The sequence below is a fragment of the Kogia breviceps genome, chromosome 9 (assembly GCF_026419965.1).
Source record: "Kogia breviceps isolate mKogBre1 chromosome 9, mKogBre1 haplotype 1, whole genome shotgun sequence".
Classification (NCBI taxonomy): domain Eukaryota; kingdom Metazoa; phylum Chordata; class Mammalia; order Artiodactyla; family Physeteridae; genus Kogia; species Kogia breviceps.
Window position 1 is genome coordinate 87,792,187 of NC_081318.1, and position 21,754 is coordinate 87,813,940.

The 21,754-nt window shown below is 37.1% G+C and overlaps 1 protein-coding gene across 1 annotated transcript in view; it reads right to left on the minus strand.

The window, feature by feature from the left end:
* Positions 1–11,695: 11,695 nt before the first annotated feature.
* Positions 11,696–21,754, minus strand: part of LOC131762438 (F-box and leucine-rich repeat protein 13-like) — a 55,039-nt gene continuing 44,980 nt past the window's right edge. The window contains exons 6-7 of the mRNA XM_059073989.2: positions 19,700–19,863; positions 11,696–11,882 (exon numbers count right to left, since the gene is read on the minus strand). Of these exons, the coding sequence (XP_058929972.1) occupies positions 11,696–11,882; positions 19,700–19,863 (351 nt within the window). The remainder of the gene's footprint in view (positions 11,883–19,699; positions 19,864–21,754) is intronic.

Genomic DNA, 21,754 nt, shown 5'->3' on the forward strand with positions numbered 1-21,754 from the left:
CTTAGCTGTTAGTTTTCTTCTGTAACAAATTGCCACAAACTTACTGACTTAAAATAATACCTGTTTGCCCTGGGATCTCCTGGCCCCTAACTCCACCCAGCAGTAACCCAGCACTAGCCCCAACCATCAACCAGTGGCCACCAGCATCTGCACAAGGCAGGACCTGGCAACCAAGCAGACCAGGGGCCAATCTAGCCTATAGACCACCTACACAGTCAGCCTGCCAAAACAGAAAGACCCACACAGCCCTCATAGGAGGAACCACTAGAGCATATAACTGTTGATGAGAGGAGAGTGCACTGCTGGAACACAAAAGGTCACTTCTTCAAGGTTGGGAAACATCACCAACCTACCAGGTACATAAAATAAAAACAACTAGTTAGGCAAAATGAGGCAACAGAGGAACATGTTCCAAACAAAGGATTAAGATAAAACCCCAGAAGAAGAACTAAGTGAAGTGGAGATATGCAGTCTAACCAAGAAAAAATTCAGGAGTGTGATTGTACAGATGATCAAAGAACTTGGGAAACAAATGGATGCACAGAGTGAGACGTTAGAAGTTTTTAACAAAGAGAAATTACAAAGAACAACTGAACAGAGATGAAGAATACAATAACTGAAATGAAAAATACACTAGAGGGAATCAATAGTAGACTAAATGATACAGGGAAATGGATTAGTGAGCTGGAAGACAGAGGAGTGGAAATCAGTGATGCTGAAGGGAAAAAAAATGAAAAGAAATGAGGACAGTTTAGGAGACTTCTGGGACATCAAGCTCACTAATATTTGCCTTATAGGATTCCCAGAAGGAGAAGAGAGAGAGAAAGGGGCTGAGGACATAATTGAAGACATAATAGCTGAAAACTTCCCTAACCTGGGAAGGGAAACAGACTTCTAAGTCCAGGAAGTGCAGTGAGTGCCATACAGGATTAACCTAAAGAGGAAGACACCAAGACACATTGTAATTAAAATGGCAAAAATTAAAAGAGAATATTAAAAGCAGCAAGGGAAAAGCAACATGTTACATAAAAGGGAACTCCCATAATGCTGTCACCTGACTTTTCAACAGAAACTCTTCAGGCCAGAGGGGCATGGCATGATATATCTGAAGTGACGAAAGGGAAAAACCAAAAACCCATAATACTCTGCAAGGCTCTCATTCAGATTTGATGGAGAGATAAAAAGCTTTACAGAGAAGTAAAAGCCAAAAGAGGTCAGCATCACCAAATCAGCTTTAAAGAAATGTTAAAGGAACTTCTTTAAGCAAAAAGGACACAAGAAACATGAAAATCCTGAAAGGAGAAAGCTCATTGGTAAAGGCAAACATATAGTGAAGGTTGGAAATCATTCCCACAAAGCTAGTAGGAATGTTGAAAGACAAAAGTAGTAAAATAGTCTGTATCCACAATAAGTAGTTAAGGGATACACAAGACAATTATATGTAAAAAATGATGTCAGAAACAGTATCAGGGTAGGAGAGTACAAATTCTGTGTTGTTAAAATGCATTGGAAATTAAAGAGATCAGCAACTTCAAACAATCGTGTATATATAGATTACTATATGTAAATCTCATGGTAACCACAAACCAAAAATCTGTAAAAGATACACACTAAAAAAAGAAAAAAGGAATCCAAACATAACACTAAAGGTAGTCATCAGATCACAAAAGAAGAGAACAAAAGAAGGAACAAAAAAACATACAAAAACAACCCCAAAACAATGAACAATATGGCAATAAGAATATGCATATCAGGAATTACTTTAAATATAAGTGGATTAAATGCTCCAATCAAAAGACATAGAGTGACTGATGGATTCAAAAACAAGACTCATATATATGCTGCCTACAGGTGACTCACTTCAGATCTAAAGACACACACAGACTGAAAGTGAGAGGATAGAAAAATGTATTCCATGCAAATGGAAATCAGAAGAAAGACTGAAAGTGAGAGGATAGAAAAATGTATTCCATGCAAATGGAAATCAGAAGAAAGCCAGGGTAGCAATATTTATATCAGATTAAATAGACTTTAAAACAAAGACTGTAAGAAAAGACAAAGAAGGACATTACATAATGATCAAGGGATCAATCCAAAGAGAAGATATAACAATTGTAAATATATATGCACCCAGCATAAACAAAGCTAAATACACAAAGCAAATATTAACAGACATACAGGGAGCAATGGACAGTAACACAATAGTAGTAGGGAATTTAATACCCCATTTACATCAATGGACAGATCATCCAGACAGAAAATCAATAAGGAAACACAGGCCTTAAATGACACACTAAACAAGATGGAACTTATATAAACATTCCATCAGAAAGCAGCAGAATACACATTCTTTTCAAGTACACATGAAACATTCTCCAGGATAGACCACATGCTAGGCCAGAAAACAAGCCTTGGTAAATTTAAGAAAATTGAAATCATGTCAACCATCTTTTCTGACCACAATGCTGTGAGACTAGAAATCAACTACAAGAAAAAAAAAAAAAACTGCAAAATATACAAACATGTGGAGGCTAAACAATACGCTACTAAACAACCAATAGATCACTGGAGAAATCAAAGAAGAGATAAAAATACCTGGAGACAAATGAAAACAAAAACACAACAATCTGGAATCTATGGAATGCAGCAAAAGCAGTTCTCAGAGGGCAGTTTATAGCAATACAAGCCTAACTCAGGTAACAAGAAAAATCTCCAATAAACAACCTGACATTACACCTAAAGGAACTAGAAAAAGAAGAACAAACAAAACCCAAAATTAGATAAAGGAAAGAAATCATGAAGGTCAGAGCAGAAATAAATGAAATAGACACTTTAAAAAAAAGTAGAAAAGATCAGTGAAGCTAAGAGCTGGTTCTTTGAAAAAATAAAGAAAATTGATAAACCTTTAGCCAGATTCATGAAGAAAAGAAGAGGATCCAAATCAATAAAATCAGAAATGAAAAAGGAGAAGTTATAACTGATGCCATGGAAATACAGAGGATCATAAGAGACTACTACAAACAACTATATGTCAATAAAATGGACAATGTTGAAGAAATGGGCAAATCCTAAAATGTACAATCTTCCAAGAGTGAACCAGTGAGAAGTAGAAAATATGAACAGACCAATTAGAAATAATGAAATTGAATTAGTAATTAAAAAAAACCCTCCCAACAAACCATGACCTGATGGCTTCACAGATGAATTCTACCAAACATTTAGAGAAGAGTTAACACTTACGCTTATTATACTATTCCCAAAAATTGCAGAGGAAGGAACACTTGCAAACTGATTCTACATGGCCAGCATCACCCTGATACCAAAAGTAGACAAAAATGTCTCACACACAAATTACAGGCCATTATCACTGATGAACATTGATGTAAAAATCCTCAATAAAACGTTAGCAAACCGAATCCAACAATACATCAAAAGGATCATATACCATGATCAAGTGGGATTCATCCTAGGGATGCAAGAATTTTTCAATATCCACAAGTCAGTCAATGTGATATGCCACATTAACATATTGAAGAATAAGAACCATGTGATCATCCCAAATAAGAACCATGTGATCATCCCAATAGATGCAGAAAAAGCTTTTGACAAAATTCAGCATCCATTTGTTATTAAAAACTCTCCAGAAAGTGGGCCTAGAGGGAACACACCTCAACATAATAAAGGCCATATATGACAAACCAATGCTAACATCGTACTTAGTGGTGAAAAGCTGAAAGCATTTTCTCTAAGATCAGTAACAAGACAAGGATGCCCATTCTTGCCACTTTTATTCAGCATAGTTTTGGAAGTCCTAGCCACAGCAGTCAGACAAGAAAAAGAAATAAATGGAATCCAAATTGGAAAAGAAGAAGAAAAACTACTGTTTGCAGATGACATACTATACATAGAAAATCCTGAAAATATCACCAAAAACTACTAGAACTCATCACTAAATTTGTAAAGTTGCAGGATACAAAATTAATACACAGAAATCTGTTGTGTCTCTATACACTAACAATGAACTATCAGAAAGAGAAATTAAGAAAACAATCCCATTTACCATCACATCAAAAAGAATAAAATACCTAGGAATAAACCTACCTAAGGAGGGTAAAAGACCTGTACTTGGAAAACTATAAGACACTTATGAAAGAAATTAAAGGCAATCCAAACAGATGGAAAGGTATGCTGTGTTCATGGATTGGAAGAATTAATATTGTAAAATGACCATACTAGCCAAGGCAAACTACAGATTCAGTGCAATCTATATCAAAATACCAAGGGCATTTTTTTCACACAACTAAAATAATTATTCCTAAAATTTGTGTGGAAACACAGAAGACCCTGAATAACTAAAACAATCTTCAGAAAGAAGAGCAGAGCTGAAGGAATCACGCTCCCTGTCTTCAGACTATACTGTAAAGCTACAGTTATCAAAACAGTATGGAATTGGCACAAAAACAGATATGTAGATCAGTGGAACAGAATAGAGAGCCAAGAAATAAACCCACACACTTACAATCTATGACAAAGGAGGCAAGAATACATTACAATGAAAAAAAGACAGTCTTTTCAATAAGTGACGCTGGGAAAACTGGACAGCTACATGTAAAAGAATAAAATTAGAATATTCTCTAAAACCATATGCAAAAACAAACTCAAAATGGATTAAAGACCTAAATGTAATAACAGAAAGCAAAACTTGTAGAAGAAAGCATAGGCAGAAAACTCTTTGACATAAATTGTAGCACTATTTTGGGAGATCTGTTTCCTAAAGCAAAGGAAATAAAAGCAAAGATAAACAAATGGGACCTAATTAAATTTAAAAGCTTTAGCACAGCAAAGGAAATCATCAACAAAATAAAAAGGCAGCCTGCTGAATGGGAGAAAATATTTGCAAATGATATGACCCATAGAGGTTTATATCCAAAATATACAACAGCTCTTACAACTCAACATCAAAGAAAAGAAACAAACCTGATTTAAAAATGGGCAGAAGACTCAAATAGTTATTTTTCTAAACAAGTCATATGGATGGGCACAGGCACTTGAAAAGATGCTCATCATTATTAGTAATCAGAGAAATTCAAATTAAAACCCCAATGAGATATCACCTCACATTTGTCAAAATGGCTATCATCATAAAAGATCACAAAAAATGTTGACAAGGATGTGGAGAAAAGGCAAACTTCTTACACTTGGTAAGAATGTAAATTGGTGCATCCACCATGGAAAACAGTATGGAGGTTTATCAAAAAAACAAAAAATAGGACTAACATGACCCAGCAATACCACTCCTGGGTATTTATCTGAAAAAAACAAAAATACTAATTTAAAAAGATAAATGCACCCCAGTAGTCATAGCAGCGCTATTTATAATTGGTAAAATATGGAAGCAACCTAAGTGTTCATTAACAGATGAATGGATAAAGAAGACGTGGTACACACACACACACACACACACACACACACACACACACACACACACACACTGGAATACTAGTCAGCCATGAAAAAGAATGAAATTTTGCCATTTGCAGCAACATGGATGGACCTGGAGGGTATTATGCTAAGTAAAATAAATCAGAGAAAGACAAATACTGTATGATATCACTTGTATGTGGAATCTAAAAAATAAACTAGTGAATATAACAAAAAAGAAGCAGACTCTTAGAGAACACACATTAGTGGTTACCAGTGGGGAGGGGCAGGATAGGGGTAGGGGATTAAGATGTACAAACTACTATATGTAAACTAAGCTACAAGGATATATAGTACAACACAGGAGATATAGCCAATATTTTATAATAACTATAAATGGAACATAACCTTTGAAAATTGTCAATCACTCTATTGTACACCAGAAACATATAATATTGTATATCAACTATACCTCATTAAAATTTTTGAAAAATAAAATCAGTTGTAAAGCTGAAAAAAAAAATACTAACACCTGTTTATCAGCTCACAGTTCTGTAGGTCGAGCTCAGCATGGTTAGATTCTCTGCTCGGGTTATCCACAAGGCTGGACTTAAGGTGTTTGTCCAGGCTGAGCTCTCATCTAGATGATCTGAGGAATAGTCTACTTCCAAGCTCATTCGTATTGTTGGCAAAATGCAGTTCCTTGTGACTGTATGACTGAGATCTCTGTTTCCATGCTGGCTGTCAGTTGGCAATCACTCAAAACTCCTAGGGCCACCTGCATCTCTTTTCACATGGCCTTCTCTTCAGGCCAGCACTAATGCAATCAGTCATTGTCATTCTTTGAATATCTGAGCTCTTTTTCTGCAGCCACCTTGGGATAACTCTGCTTTTAAAGAGCTGAGAGGATTAGGTCAGGCCTACTCAAGATAATCTTTGTTTTGCCATATAATGTAACATAATCATGGAGTGATATCATATTCATAGTTTCCACTTACACTCAAGAAGAAGACATTTTACAAAAATATAGGTAATAGGGGGCAGCTATTTTGAAATTCTTTGTACCAGAGCTCTTGTGTAACATGTTTTCTATTTAGTATTGTGCTTACTATGACAACAGTATAACTTTAAGCTGTGAATAAAACACATCACAAATATGATGCAGTTGCTACTGATTCTTATTTGTTGTATGTAATTTAAGACATCATGCATTGTGGGGAGGGGGCATTCAGCTACTTTATAGCCTGGTGTATGAAGACAGATTTTCACTTTTACAATGGTGTACTATATAAAGTCATTTTATGAATTCTCTTTTTTTCAAACCTTACATGTTTACTCCTGGAACATTTAAATTATACAACACTGAATAGTCCTATCTACTGAACTATTTCTTATGCTTAGGATAAATCAGTTCTTAAGCTCCAATTTTCTAATAAGCCTTTCCAAATATGACTTGTAATAGTCTCTTTTTGTTAATATTTAATTTATTTGGAGTTCTGTCTTTAACTTATTTTTTTAAACATCTTTATTGGAGTATAATTTCTTTACAATGGTGTGTTAGTTTCTGCTAACACTAACAGAAACAAAGTGATAACAAAGTGAATCAGTTGTATATATACATATGTTCCCGTGTCTCTTCCCTCTTGCGTCTCCCTCACTCCCACCCTCCCTATCCCACCCCTCTAGTTGGTCACAAAACACCAAGCTGATCTCCCTGTGCTATGCGGCTGCTTCCCACTAGCTGTCTATTTTACGTTTGGTAGTGTATATATGTCCATGCTACTCTCTCACTTTGTCACAGCTTACCCTTCCCCCTCCCCATACCTTCAAGTCCATTCTCTAGTAGATATGTGTCTTTATTCCCGTCTTACCCCTAGGTTCTTCTTGACCTTTTTTTTCCCCTTAGATTCCATATATATGTGTTAGCATACGGTATTTGTTTTTCTCTTTCTGACTTCCTTCACTCTGTATGACAGACTCTAGGTCCATCCACCTCACTACAAATAACTCAATTTCGTTTCTTTTTATGGCTGAGTAATATTCCATTCCGTATATGTGCCACATCTTCTTTATCCATTCATCTGTTGATGGACACTTAGGTTGCTTCCATCTCCTGGCTATTGTAAATAGAGCTGCAATGAACATTTTGGTACATGACTCTTTCTGACTTATGGTTTTCTCAGGGTATATGCCCAGTAGTGGGATTGCTGGGTCGTATGGTAGTTCTATTTGTAGTTTTTTAAGGAACCTCCATACTGTTCTCCATAGTGGCTGTATCAATTTACATTCCCACCAGCAGTGCAAGGATCTCATTCAGATTTGATGGAGAAATTAAAACCTTTACAGATAAGCAAAAGCTGAGAGAGTTAAGCACCACCAAACCAGCTTTACAACAAATGCTAAAGGAACTTCTCTAGGCAAGAAGCACAAGAGAAGGAAAAGAACTACAATAACAAACCCAAAACAATTAAGAAAATGGGAATAGGAACATACATATCAATAATTACCTTAAATGTAAATGGATTAAATGCTCCCACCAAAAGACACAGGCCGGCTGAATGGATACAAAAACAAGACCCATATATATGCTGTCTACAAGAGACCCACTTCAGACCTAGGGACACATGACTGAAAGTGAGGGGATGGAAAAAGATATTCCATGCAAATGGAAATCAAAAGAAAGCTGGAGTAGCAATTCTCATATCAGATAAAATAGACTTTAAAGACTAATACAAGAGACAGAGAAGGACACTATAACTTCTTATTTATGAAACTAAAAGCTTTGTGGGGTGTCTCAGAGTCACTTTTTAGTTCACCCTTCATGAAATCAAAATTTGTATGAGTTTGGACAACACTTACATGTTAGTATGTTTGATGTGGTTGTGGTGTTTGTGTGTTAAATTATTAAGTAGAGGAAACTGGGAAGCAATGAGGCAATTTTTATAATCTTTTTCACCTTATGCAATTATATAAATACTTTCATAACTAAAAATAAAGTTTATGAAATTGGTCAACAACAGCCAGAAAAGTCATGAGCATAAACAGCAGTCAACTGTATTTAAAATTATTAAAGGAATGGTACATCTTTGGATAACATAGTCAAGTCCAAACAGAAAGGAAATATCACATATTTTACTCTCTTGAACACAGACCTATATATTTCAAATGCTTACGATCTGAAGACCGAAGTAATATTTTGGATACCTTGAGTACTTTGCACTGAGAACTTAAAGATTTCACCACCTGTTTGCTCTACTTCTTGGTCCCCTTTCATAGCCCACTTTTTCTAACACCTACCCTTTTTCTTTCATTTCTGTAACTATAAAATGTGTCTCCTCATAATTAACAAATGTGTCGCTTCTTCTTGTTTAAAAGAAGACCTTACTCAAAGAGTTTTGGAGCAAACTTTGACAGTTAAATACCCTGCCTGGTTTCTAGAGAACATAACAGGGTATGTTTCTTCTTAACCCTGGTCTTCCCCATGCAGGTGTTTTTCCTTCAGAAAGCAGTTGCCTCTTGTATAGGTCTCTCCAGTTGTGTGCTTGTGACACTTAGGGGTCAGAAGCCAATTTATATGCAGCTGCCAGAATCTCCAAATTTAGTTAAAAATCGCTCTCTGGAACAGTCATCTTATGTCTCTTGGGTTAGGTCTTAAAATTTCCTACTCGGCTGATTCCCCTGTCCACTTCCAGGAATGATTCTACAGCTAAATGATACTACCTACTTCAAAAACTTTCAAAACCAACCTAAGAAAGGGGAGAATTACTAAAAGCATTTAGCTGATATCAGAGTACCCTATAATAATACCTTGTAAAATACCTTAAAAAAAATAATACCTTTAAAAACTTCAAAATAACTTTCATATCTTTTACCTTAAATTTTATCCTTATTTCACATTTGTGGGGTACAAAAGACAGTAACCCCATTTAAGAGATGAGTAATGGAGGAAATAAAAAGGTTAAAAGACTGATCTAATATTACCAACATTGTTTGTGGTAGTCAGAACAGATTTCTTCCTTTCCTGGACTCTATAAACATCAGCGTTATGTAGTATCAAATAGTGATACACTGGCATGTGATCAGTTGAATTCTGTTAAAATCCAAAGAGAGTTATCTTTTACCAGAATGGTAAAATTCATAGATTAAAGCTTTTAAAAATTAATCTGTAGATACACAATCAGTAACCCGTATCTCCTAGCATAAAATTGGGAGCCTTTTTGATATAGCATAGTTTGAAAAATTCTTCCGTAGTGCAAATTTGATTAAAAGAAGATCTTTCTGTTTTTTAAGGAGCCTCCACACTGTTCCACAGTGGCTGTACCAATTTACATTTCCACCAACCATATAGGAGGGTTCCCTTTCTCCACTCACTCCCCAGCATTTATTACTTGTAGCCATTCTGATCAGAGTGAGGTGATACCTCATTATAATTTTGATTTGCATTTCTCTAATATTTAGCGATGTTGAGCATTTTTTCATGTGCCTGTTGGCCATCTGTATGTCTTTTTTTGGAGAAATGTCTATTTAGATCTTCTGCCCATTTTTGGATTGGGTTGTTTGGGGTTTTTTTGATATTGAGCTATATGAGCTGCTTGTATATGTTGTAAATTAATTCCTTGTCTGTCACATCATTTGCAAATACTTCCTCTCATTCTATAGGTTATCTTTTCATTTTGTTTAAGGTTTCCTTTGCTGTGCAAAAACTTTTAAGTTTAATTAGGTCCCATTTGTTTATTTTTGATTTTATTTCCATTACTCTAGGAGATGGATCCAAAAAGATATTTCTGCATTTTATGTCAGAGTGTTCTGCCTGTGTTTTCCTCTAGGAGATTTATAGTATTTGGTCTTACATTTAGGTCTTTAATCTACTTCGAGTTTCTTTTTGTATACGGTGTTAGAGAATATTATAATCTCATTCTTTTATATATAGCTGTCCAGTTTTCCCGGCACCATTTATTGAGGAGACTCTTTTCTCCATTGTATCTTCTTGTCTCCTTTGTCATAGATTAATTGACCATAGGTGTGTGGGTTTATTTCTGGGCTTTCTATCCTCTTCCATTGATCTATATTTCTGTTTTTGTGCCAGTACCATACTGTCTTGATTACTGTAGCTTTGTAGTATAGTCTGAAGTCAGGGAGTCTCATTTCTCTTGCTCTGTTTTTCTTTCTCAAGATTGCTTTGGCTATTCAGGATCTTTTGTGTTTCCATACAAATTAAAATTTTATTTTTGTTCTAGTTCTGTGGAAAGTGCCATTGGTAAATTGATAGGGATTACATTGAATCTGTAGATTGCCTTGGGTAGTATAGTCATTTTAAAAAATATTGATTCTTCCAATTCAAGAACACGTTATATCTTTCCATCTGTGTCTTCAATTTCTTTCATATGATTCAGCAATCCCACTTCTGGGTATATACCTGGAGAAAACTATAATTCGAAAAGATACTTGCACCCCAATGTTCATTGAAGCACTATTTGCAATAGTCAAGACATGGAAGCAACCTAAGTGTCCATCGACAGATGAATGGAGAAAGAAGATGTGGAGTGTGTGTGTGTGTGTGTGTGTGTAATGGAATATTAGTCTTAAAAACAATGAAGTAATACCATTTACAGCAACAAGGATGGACCTAGAGATTATCACATTAAGTGAAGTAAGCCAGACAAAGACAAATATCATATGATATCTCTTATACATGGAATCTAAAAAAAGAAAAGGTACAGATGAACTTATCTACAAAACAAAAGTAGACCCACAGACATAGAAAGCAAACTTACGGTTACCAAAGGGGAAAGGTGGTAGGGGGAGGGATAAATCAGGAGTCTGGGATTAACATGTACTGACTACTATATATAAACTATATACAGATCCTTAAAGTCGTTGCCCTTACACAAACTCTTACTCTGATTTATATAGCCTTCTGCTTTCTTTTCTAAAGAGAAGCTTTTAAATTCCTTGTCAATAACATCACATCTCTCAGGATTGTTTCATACAACTGTAACCTTAAATTTGATAATCTTATCAAAACTATTGGTTTGATTAAGGTAAATTTAAGTGGAAAATTTACATAGTAGCAGTGCTTGATTTGGCTTTTTTTAATCATGATTATTAGACAGAAGAACTTATAGATGTATTTAGAAACATTTGTAGCTGGAATAAGAATCTGGAGATGATTTGCTGCTTGTTTACACAGTTAAGATCCAGCTAGTAAAAATACTTGGACGAAATGAAGTTGCCAAGTTCTACATTTTTTGTTCTTCCTGCTTGAGGTTGAAGGTCATACTGCTTCCTCTTCACTACTGTATGTTGACTCTTTCGCCATCGATTCTGAATTTTTAAGTTGTGTTATATCTTGTTGCTCTGGAAGAGGCTTGCCTTCGCAATCATAGCCAAACCAAAGTGGAGGGTCAGTAGCACTATATGCCTGCTGCTGAACTATAGATGACATTCTCTTAGCTGCTTCCCTGTAATAACAGTGATGAGCATTAGCTAGTTGCAGAAGTAATTACTAGTGCAGAATTTTCAAACTAGATCACATTTGGAATTAAAGAACTGACTATCACAACTTGAATTCATTTCACATCTCTCTTGCCTTCCTGAGGGGGAGGGTGTGGGTAAATTGTGCTAATAATCAGGATCCCAAAGCTTAAGTAGCTCAATAGTTCTGTGGTTCAGCCAGTTCAGATTAACAGATACAGTAAATGGGTAAGGAAACTGCATGGCCATGGCATAGGAACACTGAGGGTACTCTATAGCACTCTTAAATGAGCCCTCTGCCTGATATTTCCAGTTTCTTTGATGAGGGAGTATCCTAATCAAGCCAACCTGTGAAGGCTGGCCGTGTACCAGAGCAGGAGCTCTTAACCTAGAGTCCACAGATCCCTGTTGGATACAGGGATGAACTTCAGCGAAGCCCATGAACTCCCTGAAAATTCATGCAGTTTTGTATCTACTATGCATTTTTTTTGAGGAGAGGGTTTGTGACTTTCATCGAAGTCTCAAAGGTGTCCATGGTCAAAATGACTAAAAATATTGTTACTGTCTCTCTTAGGAGGAAGGAAGCAAAGAAGTCATCTAAAAGTTGTTCAGGACCCCAATTCCAGCATGGCGGGAGTAGGGCATTTCTGACACCACCAAGCAATATTCAGACACCTGCTGGATGTCCTATAATTCAACTCAATTCTGACGCTATCTACCTGGAAATAACATTAGATTCCACAAATTAAGGGCTCAGTTCCACAGATCACCCTCCACTTCAGATACCAGGTTGTTACCTGGGCTCCTGATCTACCAGCTAGAGCTGCTCACAGGACACAGAAACATTTTACTTGCTGGATCACTGGTTTATTAAAGGATATTACTCAAGAACAACCAGGTATCAGAGATTCATAGGGCAAAGTATAGGGAAAGGATGTTGAGTTTCCATGCTCTCTCCAGGCATACCACTCTCCAAATATATATGAGAAATATATTTTGATCATCTGAATGACCAAATGTATATGTCTTATAAAGCACAATATTGCAGCATCAGAAAAAAGTATATCTAACTTGAAAATAATGTCATTTCCAAGACAGAAGGATTTTCCTAGAAAGTTGGTTTGAACCTTGAGACCAGTACCAAACAGGAAATGAGTAATTGGCAGCTTCCCTAGGATCAGAAATGAGTAATAATGTTTGCCCATGTAGGAGCTACTTTGCCTGTTTTTGCTGTGTATTACGTTGAGTTATTAATTGCAGCAGTTTGGAAACAGTCATTGATATGGAGGCTGGTATTATCATATGCTTTGACTTATGTTTGTGCTCAATGGCTATATGAGTTCTGGTAGGGTAATGAAATCAAAAAGGCTAAGATAAGATACATCAGTTGTTTGAAATACCATTTCACTTGAATCAAATCTTAGGTGTTTTAAAATAATTGTAAGCAAACTCAGCAGGGAGACAACCAAAGCATTGCCAATTGTGTCTCTTACCACATTGCTTTTTGGCTAATACATTTGCACTTGCAAAACTTTAAAGAAGTTTAAAAAACAATTTGAATAAAAACAGTTGTTATACTAATTTCTAATTCTGAGCCACCAGTCCTTGTGGATTAAAACTTGGCAAACAGGTGTCTTCTCTTTCGAGAAATACTTATTCTGAAATTTGAAAATGATAAGTTTATAGTCAAATATATAAAATTTTACATTCTGTTAATTTTTTAATCTTTTTGAAATGTGTGATCCTATGTTTTAAACTTCTTGTATAATCTTTCTATGTCCTCTAAGTAGGATATTATTATGCAAAAGTAATTGTGTTATATCTTTAGCTTTCCCTATTTTCTTCTGAAGGTTTTTCTCCCTTTTGAATTCTATGTAGTTGAGGTTGCCATATTTTTTAACATGTTTCCTGGGAGATTTTTTTACCTCGAGAACCTACCACAATATAATACCAAATGCTGGGGGCGGGGTTGCTCTGAAGCTGAAACATTGGCACAGTCAGTTTCAAATGGTTAAAGCACTATCCTGGGCAGCAGAGCTCTATTGTTACTTACACTTCAGCCTATCTCTGCCTGTCTAAACTTTACCCATCTTTCAAGACTCCAACCCAATCCTTTCCTCCTCTGAACTTTTACAGGAAGTTGATCATACAGTTAATTTCTTTCCAGTACATAACTTCATGGTATTAATTGTTTATAATTTTAAACTTTGTTATTTTCCTTTTCTTTAAGAAGTTATTTAAGGATATATTGCATTTCTTTGTATCTCCCTGAAATCTAGCAATAACAGCCAAATCATGAGACTTTACTTTAGTAGCTTACACCAAGAAGTCCTTTAGCTCTTTTATCTTCTGCCGGTTTGTTTTTGTTTTGTTTTTTGGTTTAGAAGAGGCATTCTTAGATTGCTGTTTCCACCATCCTAAGAGCAGAGCTCTGGACACGCATACTGTATTTCACAGGTGTTGGTAATGATTTAATGCCACTGATGATAACAAGACTACTACAGTTAGAGGCCACAGTGGTCTTGACCTATTGGATGTGTTTCGGGAGTAAAAGATTTGTAAGTGGTTGACCAAATTATGTATAAATTCTAACCTCAGAGGAACAGCAGTTTTTGAGAATTCTAGATAAGTGGTAAGAGGATAAGTACTCTTAATGCTAAGTTTGGGAATGTATAAATATTGGGTAGTAGAGTTCCTCAGTCAGTTATAAGCCCCAGTAAGTTAGATAGTAATTGTGATATTTAAAAATTAGCAAATAATGGGAGTTTGAGAAAATAACAAGAAAAAGAAAGTTGAGGATTTTAACTCAATATAGATAAGCAAAGTAGGGAATGACTAGGGAGACTACTCATTAAATGCAGTGTGATGTGACAGAATCAAAATGAACTGCATATTTTTAAAAAAGAGCTGCATATTGAGCCCCAGCCATAGATGAAGTACACAGAGTTATACGCATTTCTTAGATTTGCTTATTTCTTGATTCCACACCACCCCTACTTTAGCTTTTAGTGGTAAGCACTGCTCTCCATTTTACCCACAGTCAGCTTCAGTGAAACTAAACATCAGAGGGTCTCCTGACCATTGGAGGTGATCCAGACTAGAGAGGAGCAAAGGATCAGGTCTGAGACCTCTCTTCACCTGGTCACAAATGCCAAAAGGTTAAGGCTTCCTCAAGTCTAGAATGTCTCTAGGTCCTATCTTAATCCTACTTACTTTCACAGCAAGGGTGGTCCTGGGGATAAAACTGAGAATCTGAATCTGCCCAGGGCAAATCTGGTATTATTTTTAGAATTTAGCTACTGGTATAGACTATTCCCTAGTCTACTTTCTCTCCACCCTTTAGAAGATCCTTGGGCCATGAACGAGCTGCCCTTTGGCATCTTCACATGGACTGACTCCTAAGACTCAGTACCTAACCAAGAGAACAGACCAGCATGGTGACCGCCAGTGAGTTTCTCTGAGTTCTTTTTCACAGTATCCTGTGTAACTGTGTGTTTACACACAAGCATTTTTGAAAAGTATCAGGAAACTTGAAAATGTAGAAACTGAATGCTCCTGCCAGAAACATGTCTGTCTGTTTGTCTCAAACTCCCTCTCTCTCTTTTTAATAGCTTAATGCTCTAGAATAGATGGGAGCTGGGAAATATTGAAAAGAAAATGTCTACTTAGGAATCACTGTGTGTTCTATGTTTCTTCAAGTGCATGTGGAATCCTTTGAGTACCTTCTACTCAGGTACTTAGGCCTGAGTGACTCCAAGAACTTGTAGGAAATGAGTTGGGAATTGAAGCCGTCTACTGCAATGATTAGTCATTACACATTTAACCTGGCGAGAGGTTTCTTTGGATCAGTATAGAACAATGATTTTCAAACACGATATGCTACACAGTTGTAAAGTATCATATGATAAATAATCATGATATTTTGAAGTTTGTAAGTGATTTTTGTTTTTTATAAATTAAAGGGGATTCAGGGTTATCCCTGTAATAACATCACTTGCCCTCACATTTCCTTCTAGTTTCTTGAGTAAGCTAAAAGAAAGGGGAATTTGGAGCCTACACCAAAGACTACTTGTAATCAGCCTCTTATGTATGCATCAGCAAGCAAAGTGGGCAAACAGTACTTGTCTCCCCTTATTGATCAAATCTCTTGAATGTTAGAGCTTTAAAAAACTTGAAAATCACTAATTTAAAAATAAAAGAGCAGCATAGCAATGATAAGACCTAGGTACAAAGTATGGCTCTGTCTTTTATTTGTATGACTTAGGGTATGTTATTTAAACTGTTTATACCAGTTTCTTTATTCATTTTTATGGTAATAGGGTATTTGTGAGGATTAGATAATAAATATAAAATAGGATTTAGCGCAGTACATGGCAAATGATAATTGTTAAGTAATATTATTTGTTCATATTAATAATAAAATTCAGTAGGTCCAAATTACAAAGGCCTTTCCACAAAGACCTTTCCATGAGCTAGAGAGAACTCTGAGTTTTATTTCCTGACAACACAGATCTTAGAGTACCTAGGTAGTAATTTATGCTGCCAGGAACTGCTAAATAAGGTCTTCAAGGAATCTCTATACTGCTGTTTGGGGCTCTGAAGACCACCTAGACTTTCTCTACTCATCTCTCTAAAGTTTAGAGTTTTGGACTCCAGACACAAAAATATCAGAAAGGTCCCTTTGCTCTTTGCTAATAATAGACTTAATGGCTCTTCTGCCTCTTTGTGGTTCAGACGCTCCTGGGTTGTGGAGACCATTGTTTGGGTCTTTCTACCTCTTTTCCACTATGCTTTTCTTCATCTCCATTGCCTGTCTTGCTTTCCCCACAGAGGTCCATAAATTGAAAGGTTAGTTGAATACAACTGCTTCAAATGTAGACAGCTAGATTTTCCCATCAAATTTATAATCTCAGTTATTACTTATTTCTCCTTGAATTAAAGGAGCCTTTATTATGTCTCCACATGGGACTTCTGGAATCACTTCCTGGGATCCGTTCAGGCTCTGGGTTTGTAGAATGACAGCATATCAAATTGGCGCTTCTGCCAATTTGCTCATTGACCAAAAGTTTGCTACTCCCCTAGTTCAGATAGAGTGGGCTGAACAGACCTCTTTGATTTGTAAAGCTGGTTCAGTGTTTTCAGATTCCATTGAGTATGGGGGAATTTGTATATAAAACAGTTTCTTCTGAGGGCTGTAATTGGATTTTAAGGGCTGCATCGTACACTTTTATGTTCAAACGGAATCAGATGTGTGGGAATACATCGCTTTGTGATTCAAAGTCATTGAACCTCTTCCCAAGAAAAATCTCCTATATCCTGACTACCGGATGTTCCATTTCTCCCAGACAAAACAAAGCTCTTGCTGTTGAGGGAGCAAGAGCAAACAACTGTGCTTTTTTAGAGTGAACACAGGTAAGGGGTTAGATGTCATAATGAGCTTGTGTCTTGAAGGGTCCACATACTCAGCACCAATTCCAGTTCCACCCAAGGATCCCATGGATCTAAGTGGAGAAGAAGATGCTCTACAGTCTCTAGAGCTGACCCCAAACAGCAGAATGTGGCCAGGCCTTACCACTTCTCTAATCAAAGTTATGAATCCCAAGTATCTTGGGAGCTCCTTGACTGACAAACAGCATCCTCTCCTAGAAGCAGGATGTCAAGACAGATGCTCCTGGAGCCTAACTAGTCTAACCCCGCTGCTGTGGGGATAGCCCTTCTCCATTGCTAGACAAGGATAGAATCAGAGAATTCTAGGCCTCTTTCTTGCTGGATCTTAGCAGGAGTGGAGCTATAAGGGAGACTACAGTGGTTTGGCCTCTGTAGACGATGAGATGGGCAGACAAGCCAGCTCCCTTCTAGGTATTAGGGCCAAGTCTCTGTCTGCTTCTTGCTAATAGGGACAGACAGGCTTGGTGGTAGAAAACAAAATAGGCCTTTTGGCTGTCCTGGATTAGGTAAAGGAATTTTCCATAGATTCAGTTAGTTAACTAGAGTTTTGCATTGGGTTTTGGGGGCAACCCCTAGTAGTAAAATCTTACTTGTTTTATTTTCTTTGCATATTTTTATCTAAGGACCTTGCAAGAGGAGTGGGTAGTCAAAGGCAAGAATTGGAAATTACTAGATATCTTGGGTCTTCTTGACCAAGCACCATATTTATTACACTTTAACATCCCATACCATGATTACATTCACCACATTTAGGATCAGAGAGGCCCTGGCTAGAAAGTCTTCATTCATTCTACTTAAAATCCTACGTTTTAGAAGTTCAGTAATATTACCTCCCCAAAATAATGATCGGCAAAATACAGTCAAGGGCTTCCCTGGTGGCGCAGTGGTTGAGAACCCACCTGCCGATGCAGGGGATGCAGGTTCGTGCACTGGTCCCGGAAGATCCCACATGCTGCGGAGCGGCTGGGCCCGTGAGCCATGGCCGCTGAGCCTGCGTGTCTGGAGCCTGTGCTCCGCAACGGGAGAGGCCACAGCAGTGAGAGGCCCGCGTACCACAAAAAAAAAAAAAAAAAAAAAAAAACAGTTAAAAGATTAGAACCTAAACTCCTTTATGTAATATATTAATTCATTTAGTCATCTTGCCCAAAGTTGGCTGTTTAACGATATGACAAGGTCATCAGGGACTCATAGGACCTCACTGCATGGTATACACTTTAAATGAAGTTAATAATATCCATGTCAGTCATCTCCAGACCTATCAAGAAGGGCTGAGTCTCCACTCCTCTCCAAAAATTTTTAAGAACCTGCCCCCTTTTTTCTGATCCAGCTTCAGTTGGCTGCCCTCCTCCCCGGCAAGCCTTAGCCCAGTGAGAGTGCCTATTTTACAAGTAGTAGTTTTGTTTTTCATTTCATTTTAGCACATACATCCTTAGATCAGAAATCATTTTCTTCCTCAGGCATCAAGTGACCACATCTCATGGTTCAGCTCATGCCAGGGCTGCTTAATTAAGAAAATTCTTCTGTGAAATCTACATGCTTAGAACACATTATGTACTTTGTACTTTGATAATATTCATTTTTCCAACCTTCAGAAAAGAACCTGACCTTCAGGGATTGGTCAAGAATTCTCATTTGAACACTCCACATGTTACTTCAAGAGGTCAGTTAAAATACTTGCACATTTTTACTTTCAGTCAATAGAAGGAAAAAAAAATGAACAATGGAGCAAATAACTGCTTTCTATCTAAAAACTCACAGGATGGACACCTAATACCTTCTACCTTTATAGATTGCTTATTTACCCAACTGTTATTTCATTGGAAACATTTTGTAAATTGAGTAAATAGGCATTTGGCCTGTAGCAGTCATCAGAATACCTTACTCTGAGCTCTAGATCTTAGTTAAATAACAACTGTCAAACAAATAGCTTTGGGAGAGATGGGGCTCTTAGGATAACTGTTAGTAATTTGTCCATAATTGTGAACTAGTTTAGTCTGATTAGTTTCTTAACCCCTAGAGGAGACTAACTGAATGGAAATATTTTGAAAGAGGAGTAGAGGAGGAGCTAGTGATTATTCTATGAGGAGGAGAGTTAAGGCTTTGAGCATCTGCATGGTCAAAGAAGGGGAAGTACTAAGAGTAGAAGGGCTACTGGAAAAGGAATGTGAAGCCACAAAGACTATTTTAGAGGGAGCTTCCCTTGGTTCAGCCCAAAATATTGGCTTCAATTAGGTAAAAAATAAAATGAAACCTTCCTAACTCTGAAAGCCACTATGTATTATGAGTGCCGTGGTGACATATTTTATTTTCTCAGAAAGTAGTTCTCAAAGTTTTTCATATTCAGGTACATACTTACTTGGAAATAAGTCTGCAGTATAGCATCTTTAGGATCCGGAGTTGTTTGCAGCCCATCTGAAGGTTCACCAGCATTTGGTCAGTAAGCAGGATACAACCGGAAACATCCAAAATGTGCAGGTAATAGCATTTTGCCGATAACATCTCCAATGCTGAGTCAGTAATCTAAACACACAGCCAAAGTAACTCTGATTACTCCAACAAACTCCATCCCAGGGAAGAATAGTGTATTGGTCAGTTTGGGCTGCTATAACAAAATACCACAGACTAGATGGTTTAAATAGCATACATTTATTTCTCACAGTTCTAGAGGCTGAGGAGTCCAAGATCAAGTTACCCACAGGTTCAGTGTCTGGTGAGGGCCCTCTTCCTGGTTTGCACATATGGCTACCTTCTTGCTGTAGCCTCACATGGCAGAGAGTGAGCTCTAGTTTCTTCCTACTCTTTAAGGACACTAATTCTATCATGGGGGCTCTACCCTTGTGACCTCGGTCTAAACCTAATTAACCCCCCAAAGCCTCACCTCCTAATACTATCACATCAGGGCTGAGGGTTTCAGCATATGAATTTTGGAAGGACATAAACACTCAGTCCATAACAAATAGAATCAGAACCATTGCAGATTCTCTTTAACTAGCTTGTCACGTGATGAGCCTATATAACTCAAGTTAGTGATTTAAGTCTATTTCCAGAACAGTAAGATGTCTGTTTCAAGTGGCACTAATAGAATTTGTGATCTTGCTGTTATTTTCATTTTAGAGTTGTCTGTTTGGGATTGGAAACTTCAATCAAAATTTCCCTAGTAATACCTGTCACACCAATATGAGCAATTTATGAAATGCTGCAGTAATGGGATTTAACTTTAAACTTGAAATACACTGTAAGGCACCATCAATTTGAAAAACATAAGTTTAATGACATCACATGTTACAAAATTATAAAATATATATATCCACTGAAGTTAACCTACAGACAGGATCAGATTGCTATGAGAAGGGATCTGGATATCTGATGATTTGTGTATGGAGAAATTGGTTCTGGAAAGGGACAAGTAGGTAAGACAGATGTTTGTAGGCAGCAGGGGAGAGAAGAGTAGAAGCCACAGAGACTGCATGAATCTCACTCTGAGAATTTCTGCTCAGGGTTCCAGTATCTTGAGAGTTTGCCCAGATGTTCTGCAGAGGTAATTCAACTCCACTTGGATTACTTCACTTACTCAAGGTTTAGCTTTTGAATTTATAGCTGAACTGGGACTTGCTGCAAAATCAACTAGATTACTCTCCCCAAAGGAATTTTTTTCCAACTGGATTTAATTTCTTATTTTAAATGTTTGAACATTCTAAAAATCATGCCATGAGGCTAAGCTCTTGTTTTTAATATAAAATTGAGAGAATTATGCCAAAAAACCCTTCAGTTTGAAATGTATACTTTTTATGTTTGGAAAAGTAGATGTCATTGTCTAAACATGCCCTGTTTCCAGAACTTGCTCAGAACCAAGGTTTAACATTGCATCTGATTCTCACAAAAATGCTTCAGACATTCTTGCCATTCTTTGTGGGTCTCTGAGGATCTGATGTCACTGGGGGCGAGGGTTAACCCTCAGAATTGTAGAGAAAAGGAAAGACAGTGAGATGATGGAAAAATCCTGGATAGGTAGAACTCAGAGTGCTAGGTTTTATTGATACTGGGGGAACTGAAAAGGAGCCCAACATTTCCTGTAGATCAGAATCCCAAATGTTCAGTGACTGAGGTGATGTTTTGGGGACTTATGGGAGCTGGAAACTGGAGGTGGAGATGACTGGCCATGCTCTTAACTCCCAGATACATGGTCTTGATCTCAGTCCTACTGAACAGAGATTGTTATTCTCCTTTTAGTGCTGGGTGGGATGAGGTCACAGTACTACTCACTGACCTTGGTAGCAAGCTGGTTGAAGGGACCTTCCAGGAGATGGACAAGATGGCCATTCAAGATTGACCCATGGGCTTTTGGGAAACCTAGCCTAGAATGATGAGCCAGACACTAATGTGTTACATGGCTCATCAGAAGCAATGGAGC